The following is a 16,025-nucleotide window of genomic DNA, read 5'->3' as shown; positions in this document are numbered from 1 at the left end:
TCTATGGGAATTCACAAGGGCATATTATCAAGCCCGTTATCGCCGCTTTAGTAGCAGTTTCCTATCGATAAAAGCGGCGATAATGTATCGCCTTTGCTTGATAATATGGCCCTCAGCTCTTCAAGGAACAGTACTTAAGATAGTCCAAACTCTCTTAAATTTACAAGCTCTACCACATCTCCCTGTACAACACTCAGATAGATGCTAGACAGCTAGGTTTGCACTTTGGAAACACCGAAATATGCATTCTGGGCTATTTACTGTAGTAACTACTAGAAGGCTGTGATTAAAGATGAAAAGTTATTGTCAGTTGTAAAAGACATTATTGAAAAATAAACCATACTTTCTAGAAGCAGATACAATAATTTCCACGTGGGTTACTTAAGCACTTATAATCAGTGACCTCATAGAAACAACCCAAGGACAGCACATAGATGGATCTTGGCTTAACCTATCCATGCCTGTGAAGAATCGAGTGATGTTTGTACTTCTGTGGACAGGATATTGCGTTAATGTCAATTGACAATGGTGACACCAAGAATTAAACTCTGCAAAAAACATGTATGCCTGACAAAGCCAGTACAAAAATATTTATTGGAAAAGATGATGAGGTACACTTGAGAAAGCAAGCTCAATGAAGCATAGGTTGATATTGTCAATATTACTGTATAGATCAGATCTTTGTTGACATGATGTTTAGAACAATGCCATGTATTTTTCTAGTTATTTTTAGAGATATGAAGTTATCCTAACTGGTGAGGTGATTTGTCAATGAATGGAGGTCTTCCTGTTTTCAATTCTATGGGCCCGATTCACAGAACTAACTTAAGACAAAATCCTAAACTTACTACCATTTTCGTATTCACAGAAGGCACTTACTCATTTTGGTATTCACAGAAACACTTACTAATTTCGGTATTCACAGAAGTTAGGACTCCTAACTTCTGTGAATACCGAAATGAGTAAGGGCCTTCTGTGAATACCAAAATGAGTAAGTGCCTTCGGTGAATACCAAAATGAGTAAGTGCCTTCTGTGAATACCAAAATGGTAGTAAGTTTAGGATTTTGTCTTAAGTTAGTTCTGTGAATCGGGCCCTATGTCTGGTCGAGTCAAAGTGCCCCACACCTACTCCAGAATCATCGCTCTACTGAGCCCAGCACTGGTAGATTTAGTGGCAATGTTCTTGGTGATCCACTCCTCCTCTTTGATGCTTTGTTTCTTGTTGAGTTCACCTGCTACTGAGCTTCTTGCTTGAAGGAGACAAAGGCAACAACACCTGCTCAATGAAGGGACCAGAGGAGACAAAAAAGTCAGAATTTTATTGGATGAAGGATCACAACCAATGGTGTATGTTTACCATACTCTACATTGTTATCAGCAATATACCACAGAGCTGCAAAAGCCACCTCACACGTGCCATCAAATCACCCAACAACATAGAACACATCAAGTTCGAAAACAAACACTATCCAACACGTAATCCCTGAGTGCTACTCACACTAAACCATGGCATGTACCTTGATGAGTGCCTGGGGCTCCCTGCATCTATCTAGTAAGCTAATTAGTTGGACCATTTATACAGTGAGCTGCATAATGAAGGATATCTCAAAACACTGGGATTAAAGCGAGGGCCTTAAAGGTCTAAAATAGATATGTTTTAGTATTTTTGAGTTTTAGGACATTTCAGACAAGAAGTCCAAGATTTACCAGTGATCTTACCCAATGGAACCCATGAATTAGGTAGAAAGTTGACCAGGATCTGGTGAAAAGATATCTAGTGTTTTGTTCAGAATGTAACTTGACACTGTCCCCAGGAGACTTGTATGTAGAATTGCTTGTTCAGTTGGAGAATTCGAGGGAGGCACGGAAATCGATAAAGAACTTGCTAAGATTCACTGTAAATTGGATGACCAGCAACCTTCTGAAAGTGAATGCCGAGAAAACTGAGGTGTTGGTTATTACCAATCAAGAAAACCCCTGGTGTGATTTGTTCTGGCCCTCAGAATTAGGGAAAACACCGACTCCGGGAAGAGTGGTCAAAAGTTTAGGTCTGAAGATTGACGCAGACCTTTCTATGGCCCCCCAAGTTTCGGCAGTGGTGGGTTCCTGCGTTGGTGTGTCTAGGCAACTCCGGAAGCTGGTACCCATTCTGTCTACCCCCACATTGCAATCCATAGTGTCCGCCACCATTATCTCTCGGTTGGACTATGGCAATGCTTTGTATTTAGGCCTCCCGCAGAAACTCCTGAGGAAACTGCAGGTTGTGCAGAATGATGCGGCCAGGTTGATCTATTCTCTGCCGAGGAGCTCTCATGCGACCCCCCCTTCTTTTGAAGCTGCACTGGCTGCCCGTCAAATTTAGAGTGCAGTTTAAATGTCTTTGTGTGGCCCACAAAGCCATTTTTGGTAAGGCTCCTAAGTATATTAAAGAGCGCTTGAGGAAGTACATTCCAGGGAGAGCCCTACGGTCGGGCAACGCCTGCAATTGATTGAACCTAGATTTAAGCTTAAATCTAAAGGTGGCAGGGCTCTGTCCGTACTCCTTCCGCAACTTTGGAATGAGCTACCTGCATTCCTGCAGGAAGACTCACAACTATTGTCTTTTAGAATGAACTTAAAGACCTATTTGTTTAAAAGGATAAAATCAATACCCTAATGAGGTTTGATGGCGGAGGGCGCTTTTTGGGTTGCAGCAGATTATGTACTTTTTCTGTGAAAGCGCTTAGAGACCAGTGGTGATTTGCGCTATACAAAAACATTGTAACATAACATAACATAACAATTGTAAAAACACTAATAATGAATTCTGGACTCCGCAGAAATCCACCAAAGAATTTATGAGTACAGGAAGAAGCTTCTACATACTCTTACATACCATCATGAATCGGCCCTGACATGGCCAACTCCCTAATAGTGAAAGTACAAAGAGGGCATAGTGCATTTTATTTGTGCTAATTGTAAATGAATATTCCCTGAATATTCAGATTTTGTTCCCATTTTAGGTGTTTTTTGGGCAACTTCACAAAGGCATATAAGGTAAGGCAGTACTTTACAAACTCCAAAATGCATTTGTAAATAGGCTCCTATATTTTCTTCTTGTTTGGTCAACATGGTCTCCTAAGGCACCAGAGGGTCATTGCAGTATTTTGACCACAAGGGAGTTTTACGGATGCCACGTTCATTGCAGTAGTGCAACTGAGAGTTAACAACAGCCCAAATAAGCATGGGCCTCTGTTTAGGTTGGAATGAGATTTATATGACTCTGACGAGCAAGCTGAATGGAGATACTGACACTCACTTTATTTTATGGGTGATGCCTGCTCTAAGTGAAACGTTCTTGAAATGGCATGATATATTTTTCATACAACTCCTCAAAATGGGGTTTCAACAAATACAAGACGGGTGCAAAACAGGTTACCTGCCTTGATATTTGTATTTGTATCCCTTATGTACATAATGTGTAAATAAAAAGTGCTAAGCGAATAGTTCACTGTTGGAAACTGGGTTACTGGTTGAGGTTGGTGAAACACTACGGAGGCAGCAACCACAATCTCTGTCAGGATGAAACACAAGCAAACCCACAATTAACTACCTGAGCTTACCTTTCTAATAGATTGGTACAAAATCAGTCAGCCTTAACTTACAGGTAATGTATAATATATGTATGGTGGGACTCCTGAAGCTGCTTTTCTCTGCGGGTGCAAATTCCAGTGCATCGTCCCAGGGTGTAGCTTCGGTCACCAACACTGCCTCTCCTACTGGCCAACTCCCGGATCGAGCTGCGCTGACCCTGGTGGGACTCCAAGTCCCAGGGTGCCCAGAGCTTCCCTTTACTGGACACAGGTGCGGGGGAGGAGCCATCATGCGCTCTGAAATGCTGCAACCTTTCCCGCGGCGCAGGACTCCTGAAGCTGCTTTTCTCTGAGGGGGCAAATTCCTGCGCATTTAACACCCTGGTGGAAACATCGTCCCAGGGTGTAGCTTCCGTCACCAATAGTGCCTCTCCTACCTGCCATCTCCCGGATCGAGCTGCGCTGACCCTGGTGGGACTTCAAGTCCCAGGGTGCCCAGCGCTTCCGTTTACTGTACACAGGTGCGGGGGAGGAGCCACCACACGCTCTTAAGCATTGCAACCTTTTCCGCTGGACAGGGGACGCGGAAAGGCCGCGTCGGGGCAAAGCCCGGGCCAGGAGGCGGCCCGTCCTTGCCCGTCATCGGCAGGGCAGGGCCACCCCCCTTGAACTTACTATTCTTCATCAGTTCTGCTTCACGACCAGCACCAACGAGGACACCATTGGACCCCAACCCTAGCCCTCTCCAATGGCTGGTAGACTGATCACCTTTGGTGTATTTTGGACTGTAATTACCTGTAAAATGTTGTTTATCAGGCTTGAGTGACACTTTCTTTTCACCTGGAGTCTAAGGAGATCTAGCTCAGTGGTACTCCTGTTTACGAATGCAGCAAATTATCTTGTTCCCTTTATTTGAGCAATTTTCCGTAAGCCTTGTGAAGTTAATTCTTCCACCCCCCCCCCCCCCCCCCTCCCCCCGACATCAATTGACAAGATGCTGCAAAGGGCAATAGGTGTTGTTACATCCGAAATGGAACGCACCAAAAGGCGGTTGTCAATTACCCCTGACCTTTTCCCGCCCATAGTGGATTTGCCTAGTCCCAATATTCCCTCTGTAGCTTAGTCAACTACTGGAGATGTTCTCCCACCCCCTTTAGCCCAAATGAATGATTCAACGGCTACAACAAAACTGGTCGATGAGGGTGCAGGCACACGTAAGAACGGGAAACGTAAGCCGATAGTTGGGAGGGAAACCACGGCAAGAAGAGGGAGTGACTTAAGGGCAGACGATCTTGCTAATCGGATCCCACCTATAGAACCCGTACCAGCCCCTAGTGTAGATACTAAGTACCCAGTCTGGGCCCAGTTGCTACTAGCTGACTTATTGTCCCGACATAGCGATCTGATCAAGCAAGAGGCTGCCCCTCTAATTGATCAATTAAAATCTTTGACATCTATGGTAACCACGTGGCAAATGCAACCCAGTACCAGTGTAACACTACTTCCAGCGATGGAGGGAGGCTCAAATATTGACCCTGATTCTAACTTGAGGGCACCCATAGGTAAAGAGGGCATTCCTAGTGTCCAACCTTCTAATACCTGGCACCTCACTAGTCGAGTTCATAGCTCCACCCTCCTGCTCAGTGTGAGCAAGAGCACAGTACGAACACAATATTAAGAACAGCTCCCAGTGCGGATGAGAATACCCGTTCAGTGAACAATACGTTGTGTACCCACCAACCCACCAGTACTGTAGCAGGGCAAAGTGAAACCAGGGAAGACCTGAGAAGTAAGGCAGATGTGGCTCTCCCAATTATAAACCTCCCCCTGAATCATCGCCCTAATTAATTATTTTAACAGGGGTCCCGCCTCTCAAAGATACTCAGAGGGAGACACAGCTAGAGCAAAGGAACAAGACCTTATTCTGGTTAGCAACACACAGACAGTTCCCCTATGAGAGGGCCGGGGAAATTCTAATGGTGCGGAGGGTAGATTGGGTGGGACCTAGTAACAAATCTAACTCAGGAGACTGTGTGATTGTTAACATTAAAACCCCCCAGATGGTACGCTTGCTATTAAACCATAAATCCACACCTGGTGAGCCCCGTAAAGATGTGAGAGCTTTTCCGTTGGAATTTTTTTATTCGCACTGTTGTAACTCTGCTAGGGCAAAATATCCCTTGGGGCATCATAGACAAATGGAGGAGGAACGGAAACCTGGCCACAGATATCCTCCCAGTAGATCTCCGTTTTTCAACCTGCCTGTAAACAATCAATATGGGCCCCTGGAAGATGTAGATTGACCACTAAGTTCAAACGGTGTGTGTTCTCCAAAGAATATCCATGAACCCCAGGGAGGGTGTGTACAGCTAGACCTGGGGAGCTCCAAGCAATCACCCTTAGTGGGGATTGGTACAACAATGGGGGCTTCTGTTGAATCCTCCTTGGGGGATGGGGTTCCGGCGAGACCATCCTACTCATCTGGGCGAATACCCAGTAATCACTCTACCGATTCCATCGACACGGTACAGGGGATTAACTATCTAAGTACAATCGAAGCTCCCACCGATTCCTTGGGAGGAGTCTCATCCGCAGTTAGCGTGCTGAAGATCCTATCCTGGAACGTAGCTGGCATTAAGAATAAACTTTTTTGCCCAGAGTGGGGACTTTTTGTGGTCCAATTTGACGTCTGTTTGTTCCAGGAGACTTGGGCAAGAGATGACTATGTCAGGGCGGGTTTTGTAATATTCAACATCCCAGCTACCACTAGAGAGAGGGGCAGACCGTCTGGTGAACTACCTATTTGGGTTGCCTCTCAAGTGGGCTGTACACCTACTCCCCTGACTACCTACTCTAAAGACATACAATGTGTAATGCTTAGCTTTCCTTCCAAAATGAGGTTTGCCATCATTAATGTCTACTCTTGGCCCTTAAGCCTGTCCCAAGAATCAAAAACTCTTGACGATTTAAACTCCTTTATCCCTATGGTGCCATTAAACTCGAGGCTGAAAGTGGGAGGAAATCTAAATTGTCATTTCTAACCCCTCTCTGGTGCTCATGACATGATTATCATGAGGAGGACATCCAGAGGGCTATTCCAGATCCACAAGTCCAGCCGGTCAAGATATGGTCCCCCTTGGTACTCCAAAGAAATGCCATTTTTTAAACCATTCTCTGAGAGCCTGTAATGGTCGCACAACTACTGACAGGCCGGGCAAACCAAGGTTTAATAGAATCGGCCAAGCATCTTTAATTGATTAAATTCTAGTGGAGTGCAGATCATGGTATAGGGGTCTGGATTTTGCTGTCTTGCCACGACATGACAGTGACCATAATGACCTGATATTAACTCTGAAGGTTCCAGATTCTGGTATTCTCCCTGCAAATAACTCCCCTCTGGAGAATAGGTTATCTCTCACTAGCAATAGGAGACAAATTAGGTGGGGAGCAATAAAACAAACACCCGAGAAGATGGGAGCTCTTTATGAAATGGTAATTCCAGCTTTCCAGGAACTCAGCTGCCTTACCGCTGACTTGGATAATCCAGCCCATATTAAGCAAGTTGCGGTACTCCACAAGAATTTGACAACCAAACTAGCTGATAATTTTTATCCGATAGTACGCCCTAGAAAAACACAAATGGCGATCCATATGTGGTTTAATGATAACTGTCGTAAGGCCAAACGTGCACTGTTAGTGGACATTAAAGATAAAAACAAGCCATTAACTAAAATTAGGAGAGTTGAATATAAAGAAGTTGTTTCCCGATCAAAGCAGTCCTGGGAAGAGAACAAATGGGTGGACATCAAAACCGCCCTATTGAACCAGGACATGAGAGAATTCTGGGCCATAGTCAGAACAGGTAGTAGGGAAGGTAACCCAGCGGTTGAACCTAATATTCCAGCAGAAGTATGGGCAGATCATTTTCGGGCATTGTATGCAGTAGAAACTGATCTGGACCCACACTCTATTAACCATAGAGCTCCCCTAGGCGACTTGGGTTCAGTTAGCGGGCGGGCACAGGACTCATCTGCCACTGCCCCTAGCCATGCCAATGAGGTGGCTGTTGGGATAACCCTCCGTGAGGTTATCTCGGCAATTGAGAAATTACCAGCAGGCAAAGCAACCGGTCTAGATAGGTTGCCAGGGGATTTGTTCCGGGAGGAACCATACATCTGGGGCCCCTATCTCTGTGTGTTATTTAGCGCTATTATGAATGGCATGCCAATCCCTGAGACCTGGGCAGGGGCAGAAATTGTCCCAGTCTTTAAAAAGGGCTCTCCTCTACACCCTACAAACTACAGACCGATCAGTTTGATCGATGTCACTCAAAAACTGTTTGCACGGGTACTATTCGATCGAATCAAGAGTTGGTTGCAAGATAATTATATCATAAGCCCCTACCAAGCCGGATTCAGGAAGAACACCTCCACCGTGGACCAAATATATGGACTCCAACTTATTTTTTGCAAGACGGCATCAATTGACGGTGGCAGCTTCTTTTTGATTTTTGTGGACTTGAAAACGGATTTTGATCTGGTCCCCAGAACTACATTTTGGGGGGTGCTAAGAGAACTGGGGATTCCCCCATATTTGCTCAGCATGCTTATCAAGCTGCATGAGGCCACTTATGCCCAAGTAAGATGTGGCACGGGAGGAGAATTAACCTACAGACTCCCAGTTGATAGAGGAGTGAGACAGGGTTGTTTGCTCGCACCAACCCTGTTATGCCTCTTTGTCCACGCACTCCTTACACAACTTTCAGAGGTTGAGGACAACGATGCCCCCAAGCTAGAAAACTCAAAGGTACCAGCATTGGTGTTTGCTGATGACACTCTCTTGATGTCTAAGACGCTGATGGGGATTCAGATGATACTGGATAGGTTTGTCATTTTTTGTAATAATAGGGGCCCGGTGATCAACAGCATGAAAACTAAATTCATGGTAGTTAATCCACCCAAAAAAATACGTTCAAATCTCCAACTAAATGGCATTGCACTGGAAAGGGTTTCTGTATTCGACTGTTTGGGCGTCACCCTTACTGAAAATATAGAGTGGGCGCCCCAAATAGCTAAAGCCAAGCTAAAATTAGCCCAGACCTCCGGGGGCATAGCTAAATTGGTAAGGGAATCGACTATCAAGCCCATTGCCCCTGCTATTGAGATTTATTGGGCGCAAGCGAGGGGAGTCACGCTGTATGGGTCTGAACTCTGGGGTCACTGTTCCTCTGTCCCTTTAAGTAAAGTTGAGAACAGCTTCCTCAGACAAATTCTTGGCCTTCCGCCTAGTACCCCGTTAATCCCTTTGTGACTAGATATAGGCATTGCCCCGATCGAAGATGAGGCTGCCCTACGACCCTTAACTTTTTCTCGTAGGCTTTGGGTGACCCCAGAATTGGCTGAGTACCAAGCGGAAACCAAGGACCTACTAGCCTATCCAGGGGTATTGAAAAAAGTTCCTTGGTTGGCGCATGTAAGGCACCTATGTGTAAGGATAGACAAACCAACCCTTTGAAGTAATCCTGAAGAAACCAGCTTTTCGGTTTCTCGAGCTGAACTCTTGAGAATGTATCGAACTCAAAAGCTCGAGGCCATCCAGGTAAATCCAAAATTAGGTGCTTTAACTACACAGTTCCTCATTGTTAAGGAGGACTACAAATTAGAACCCTTTTTGGATGATATCCTACCCCCCACAGCAAGGAAATTATATGTGCAGTTCAGATACAGTAACCTACCGCTCCGGGTCTTCACTTTTAAATGGGCTGGTCTGCCCCCACGTGGGTGCCCTGCCTGTAATAACCAGTAGGAGTCGGAACTGCTCGTTTTATTCTTTTGTCCCGGGTATAAAGCAGCAAGAAGTTGTTGGATTCTACAATTGTGTCGGAATCTGGGGTTTGTGCAATGTATGGCAGCATTCAGAGTTTTGAAGTACAATACCTCCAAGCCCATTGTTTTTGCTGCCTCTCGGTTTCTAAATGCAATGTGGCGGAAAAGATGGGCTTTCCTACAAAAAGAAAAACAATTAAAAGATGTTAGCCTGACTGCAGTACCAACACAAGTGTCCAATGCATAGAGTATCGTAATGGGAAACAGCTTTTAAAATTTTTATGATCAATGTAGTTTTTTTTTTTTAATTGAACTTGTGGTTTTAATTATTTATTTCAATACTGCTGTTTTGTCATATGCATTGGGTTTATCTATTAACACTAAATGAATTGATCCACTATCGGGTAATTCTGCCCATGGGGTGTATTTTCCCTTCACTTGCCACTTTAGTGCTGTACTCTAGTAATGGAAATACTATGACGTCATGTGTACCCAAATCACCTTTGATGGAATTGGTCCCATTTGCACTGTTCGGAATGTTTTAAATTTATATGCAGTTCTTTTTATCTTTGTATGCTTTTATGGTCCTAGTGACCGAAAGAATTTTTTTTTTTAACTGAACTGAATATATGTATGCAATAATAAAATGAAAACACATGAAAAATTCTGACACCAATTTAGAAAAAAAGAGTAATATATATTTTGACACCAAAACAACAAAAATACAAGCAGTAGAACATGAGATATGCAATTTAGAAGATTTAAAGGAAAATGGCATTAAAAAGCACAAATGTGGATATCTGGTCGTTCCAGACCAGGAAAAAGTCACAAGTTCAGGCAGAATGAGATGGTGTGTGGGATGGCTACAGAGACTCAGGTAAGCCTTCTGAACAAGAGTACCTTAAATAATGGTTACGGAGCGAAGCTAAGTCCTTACTTCGAGTTGTTAAGGCCACCGTCGAGAAAGCGTCAAAGTAGAGCATGTGATGCGAGGTCCTGTGCCAAAAGGCCTTGTGCACCAAAGTTAGTGACCATCTCTATGGTAACTTGAGATGCGACGTCCTGAGTCATCGTCAAGAGAGCAGCTGGGGTGCACAAAGACTTGTGTAGCAATGCGTCAGTGCTGAGGTCAAGGTGAGTGGTGCTGGGCTGGTGCTGAGGCTTTGGGAACTTGCATCGAGATACATCGAACTGAGAGTTGTCAGCATTGAAATGCACCGTGCTGAATTGGCCTTAGAGAACTGGTGTGGCGATGAGCGGTCCTGTGTAGGAGCGGCATGGTGCTTGGCTGCTTGTCATCATCATGCTAGATCAGGCTTGCAGAGCCGTCAAGGTGATGTGCGGTCCTGCATCAGAGATACATGGCACAGAGAAGACAGTTTTGTCCCTGAGAAGTTGTGGCTTGAGAACAGGAGGTCAGCCAACTGACCATTGATGATCTTGGAGTCCTGGGATTCATGGGCAGGCTGGTTTCAGCAGGGCAGCTTACAGCAAAAGAATCCTTTTGTAAAAACAGCAGTCCTTGCGCAGCAAAGCAGTTCAGCTGGGCAGACTTCACTGCTGGGAAATCCTCCTTTCCGGCAGGGTCCACAGGTCCAAAAGTGATATGAAAAGTTGGGGTCTGAAATCTAATATTTCTACCTAGTGCCCAATTTAAAGTAGGAGAAGTTTCTAGACGTTTCCACCTCCCAGTGGTGCTTAAAATGCCCTGCCTCCCTGTCTTGGCCCCACATTTTCAGGGGTCACAATAGACTAGTGTCAACCCCTTGCGAGTGCTCAGGCAGAGTCTTTGTTATATGCAAGTGTGGTAGGGAACATCTCCTCCCCCTCATCAAGTCAGAGATGGCCCATCCTACTAACATCTATTGCCCTTCACCTCACTGTCTGGGAGCAATACACAAAGACCAACTTGCAGCTACACCTAGTCACGTGACCCAGGAAACAGGCAGCTGACACCAAATGGTTAGGACAAGAAAATGCCAACTTTCTAAAAGTGCCATTTTCAGAATTGTGACTTAAAACACACATTTACCATTAAAGAGGGTTTTAAATTACAATTCCATAGACTCGACATTCCTATCTAGTCCTGTTAGACCCGTCAGCCATAGGGTGGTCTTCTTCCAAACCTTTTTGCCTTCCTCCTTCATTTTTGCTGTCCTCATTTTTGCTGCCCTCGGCAGTCTATGCATTTTGCCACTGATAACCTGTGCTAAGGTGCATGTGCTCACTCCTTAAAACATGGTACTATTGGCTTGTCCCCAATTGCCATATTTAATTTATTTAGAAGTCCCTAGTAAAGTGGTACTACATGACCCCAGGGCCCTTAAATGATGCTACTAGTGGGCCTGCAGCATTTATTGTGCTCACTTAAGTAGCCCTTCAAACATGACTCAGGCCTGCCTTTTCAGCCTGTGTGTGCAGCCCTAACCTGCCATTTTGGCCTGACCAAATAAAAGTTTTCCGAGGCCGAAACCTTTTTTTAAATTCATTTAAATTTCCTCTAGCATAGGCCCCAGACAGCCTGGAAGGCAGGGTGCAGTATGTTTTAAAAAGTAGGACATCAACTTGTTTAAGTTTTGCATGTCCTGACAGTGAAAAACTCTTGAATCTGTTTCTCACTATTGCAAAGCCTACCTCTTTCATGAGATAATATGGGAGTTATTATACAAAATTAAATATTCTGTAACTTCCCAATGGGAATAATCCATGTTTGGTATCTTTGGAATTGGTATTGAAAATGCTCCCTTATGATAAAGTCAGTTTAAAAAAAAAAAATTGAAAAGGCCGCTTTTAGAAATGTTGCCTTTTTATACCATAGCCATTTAGTGACTGCAGCCTGTCTGTGGCTGACATGACTGGGTGTAGCTGCCAGTTAGACTTTGTGTGCTCCTCCTAGCAAGTCACACACAATAGAGAGCCTAGGTGTATCTAGATGGTCCAGGGAGGGAGGAGTTAGGCACACCCCCACTTACAACTAAATAGGTTGTATCTACGCCAAGCATTGCATACCCCCATAGTTAGTCTGGAGCCAGGGCAAGGGTGGCAAAAACATGTACACTTAAAAAGGAAACCTCTAGAAGCTTCTAAGGGGGAAGCAGTTATAGATATTTCACTTCAGATTCCAACTCTTCAGTACACTTCTCGACCTGTGGAGACTCTGCCAGGAAGAAGGCCTGATGTGCTGCTGAAAGGACTGCCACTCTACTAGACTGCAGCACTGCTCGACTTCTGCCTTGATGGACTGCTGTCTTGCTGGATTGCTGCCATGCTGCCCTCCTGGCTGAATCAGAGTGATTGGACCTCAACGTAGGACTCCCAGAGTGACTCCTAGGGCTATCCTGCTTCCCTCCTGTTCAGAGCATAGGGACATAACAGGCTCCCAACCACTTGAACCAACAGTCAGATCCAGCTGGAGCCATTCCCTGGCAACTATGTGGTGCCCCTCAGGTCTGGACCCTTGGTGTGGCCTCAGGGGAAATTAGCTGAATTTTTTGGGCTCAAATGGGCCAACTGTCCCCAACACCTTGGCACTCACACTGCCCATCAACCCGACTGTTAGCAAACATTATTCACCGCTCATAGGAAGTGCTACACAAAGCTCCAGCCTGACCGTTTGTGACAACAACCAAATCTTAGCAAAGAACAAAAACAGGAGGAAGCCCGTTGACCCAGTTGACACCCGGATAATTATGTTTAATCAAGCAACAATTTCTCAACAAGTAATCATTAAGTTAGACAGGTACATTAGAGAAAAAATCAATTCGAGAGAGAGGGCAAAAAGGGAGACCACAATAGTTGGTGAAAAATTGGTCTATTTTGAATCAATGTTGTTATATCAGCACTACATTACAGTATCTGCATAGATAACCCAATTGTAGGTGTGCACATCAGTGCTCGTGAAGAGGGTGAATGGTACAGAGACATGTGAAAAAGGTAAAGAAACAGCGAGAAAAGGCGAAAAAAAGAAATTAGTTGATGGTCACAAAAACAGTCAGTAGATAATTTAAAAAAAAATATTTTGCTGTTTAAGGAGACCACAGTAACTCCCACAATTGGGCTGGAGGGTCGACGGCCTTTCAACCTGTTCAATTTCAGGTCATCATCAGGACCGGGTTACATGGATAAGGTAAGTGCTTATAGGGGGTAAGAAGAAAAAAGGGTAGAGGTAAGAACCAGGAGATGCCAGTGGGTAGTGAAAAGGTAAATGAAAGGGGTAGGGCTACCTGGGAAGGTTGCGAGGAGTCTGTATGGTTAGAGTGAATCAAGTCAAGGGAAGGCATCCAGGCACAGTCTGTGGGGGAAAATACAATAGTGAAGGTATGGTCCCAAGGAATGAACACAGCAGGGCATTACAACCCTATTCCGTGGTGCCAGCGAAAGATGTGAGGAGGGCGCCATCGGAACACCACTGTTCCGCAAACCCATGGAACGCAACACATTCTTTATATACTCTAGTTACCATCCTCGTGGCCTCCGTGATGGTCTCCCATATGGCCAGTTCCTTAGTATCTGAAGGAACTGCAAATGGAAATAGAATTATTTCCGTGAAACTGTTATCTTGTCTGAAAAACTGGACAGTCGAGGATACCCTAAATGCCTAATTTTCTTTGCCTGCTAACATGCATGGTATTGCCACAGGGACCATTTCCTATCACCGAGCTTCAAACGTGGCAATACAGACATCCCCTTTCTTTCCCATCCAACAATAAAGTTAGTAAAATCATTTAAAAGAACTGGCATGTGCTCCGCACACAAACAATATTCCAGGAACCACCACTATTCTCCTACAAAAGGGGTAACAACTTATCTGACCACCAATTTCGGGCTGTCACCTGGCCCGACAGTAACAAAAAAGACCACGGGCCCGATGTAGGTAATCTCGATTTACCTACTCTTAAATACCGAATCATACCGATTCGCTATTTAAGAGTAGGTAAATGGGATGTAGGTAATTTCACTTTTGAAATTACCGAATCGGAATGATTCGGTAATTACCGAATCGGTATTTACCGATTCGGTAATTGCCATTGATTCCTATGGGCTCATAGGAATCAATGCCAATTACCGAATCGGTAAATACCGATTTGGTAAAATTACCGAATTTGCAAGGGGGACAGGGTGTCACTCTGACAACCTGTTGCACTCCTCAATTGTGCATGGGTGCACATGTTGCTGACATACATGCCCTTGGGGCATGTATGTCTGCAACATGGCACATTTTTTAAAGCAAAAAAAAAATGCTTTTTGAAGGGTTTTCATTATTTACCACCAACTTCTAGTTGGTGGTAAATAACGAATTCTTAAACCCTTGTAGCACTGATTACAGTGCTACCAACATGTTAAATTACAGAATCTGTAATTTTACCGATTCTGTATTTTACCGAATCGGAAAAAATTCGGTAAAATTACCGATTCTGTAATTTAACATGCCCCTACATCTCACTATCCAAATACCGGTCGGAAATGGCCGAAAATCGGTATTTTAGGCCGTTTCCGACCGGTATTTGCCTACTTACATCGGGCCCCACATCCATTACCTCATTATGGGGTCTACCACCCATACTTGGACATTACAAATGCCAAACTTGCGTGGTCTGTGCCCTCACTCTCAACACAAAAGAATTTGCAGTCCAGGACCGCACTTACCAACTTCAACTATTCTATCATTGCTGCACCACTAATGTCATTTATGCCATCCCGTGCCCCTGCAACCTGCTATACATTGGCCAAACCACTCAAATGATTAAACAGCATATCACACATGCCATACCTCGATGTGATTTGCTCTAATCACACAGGCTCCTTGCAACCTTCCCAGGTAGGCCTACCCTCTTTCATTGACCTTTTCACTACCCACTGGTACCTCACGGTTCCTACCTTTACTTTTTCTCATTCTTACCCCCTTTAAAACACTTACCTTTTCAATGTAACCCGGTCCTGATAATGATGACCTGAAATTGAACAGGTCTAAACACCGTCGACCCTCCAGCGCAATTGTGGGCGTTATTGTGGTCTCCTTAACCCCTTGCATGCTGATGACGGCGCAGCATGCAAGGGGTTAAACAGCTGAATCTTTTTTCAAAAATTATCTACTGACTGTTTTCATGACCATCAACTAATTTGTTTTTTGCACCTTTACTCACTGTTTCTTCACCTTTTTCACATGTCACGTCATGTTCACCCTCTTCACGAGCAATGTTGTGCACACCTACTATTGAGTTACCTTTACATATAATGTAATGTAGTGCTGGTATACCTACTTTCATTCCAAATAGACCATTTTTTTCACCAACCATTGTGGTCTCCCTTTTTACCCTCTCTCTCAAATTGATTGGTTTCTCTACTGTACCTATCTAACTTAATGATTACTAGTTGAGAAATTGTTGCTTAGTTAAACAACCAAATCTTGGCTCTATAATAAGGACTTTCTACGACAACAGGCCTGTTCTTTGCGCTTCATCGATGACTGTCTGTGGCACTTCCCCGCTCCTTGCAACCCCCTCCACATCGAACAAGACTGTTTGCGCTGGACTGAGAAGGTAACTTTTCAGCGGGACTAACTTGGGTCCTGCATCCAACCTGCTCTACTTCGCGGTCGGCCTGAACTTATAAGTTTCTCCTGGTCTC

At 44.4% G+C, this 16,025-nt stretch overlaps 1 protein-coding gene across 1 annotated transcript in view; it reads right to left on the bottom strand.

Moving 5' to 3' along the window:
- Positions 1-560: 560 nt before the first annotated feature.
- Positions 561-16,025, bottom strand: part of LOC144770716 (lens fiber membrane intrinsic protein-like) — a 67,439-nt gene continuing 51,974 nt past the window's right edge. The window contains exon 5 of the mRNA XM_078655447.1: positions 561-1,277. Within this exon, the coding sequence (XP_078511573.1) occupies positions 1,237-1,277 (41 nt within the window). The 3' untranslated portion in view covers positions 561-1,236. The remainder of the gene's footprint in view (positions 1,278-16,025) is intronic.

The sequence above is a fragment of the Lissotriton helveticus genome, chromosome 7 (genome assembly GCF_964261635.1).
Source record: "Lissotriton helveticus chromosome 7, aLisHel1.1, whole genome shotgun sequence".
NCBI lineage: Eukaryota > Metazoa > Chordata > Amphibia > Caudata > Salamandridae > Lissotriton > Lissotriton helveticus.
This window is presented reverse-complemented; position numbering and strand designations above follow the sequence as displayed.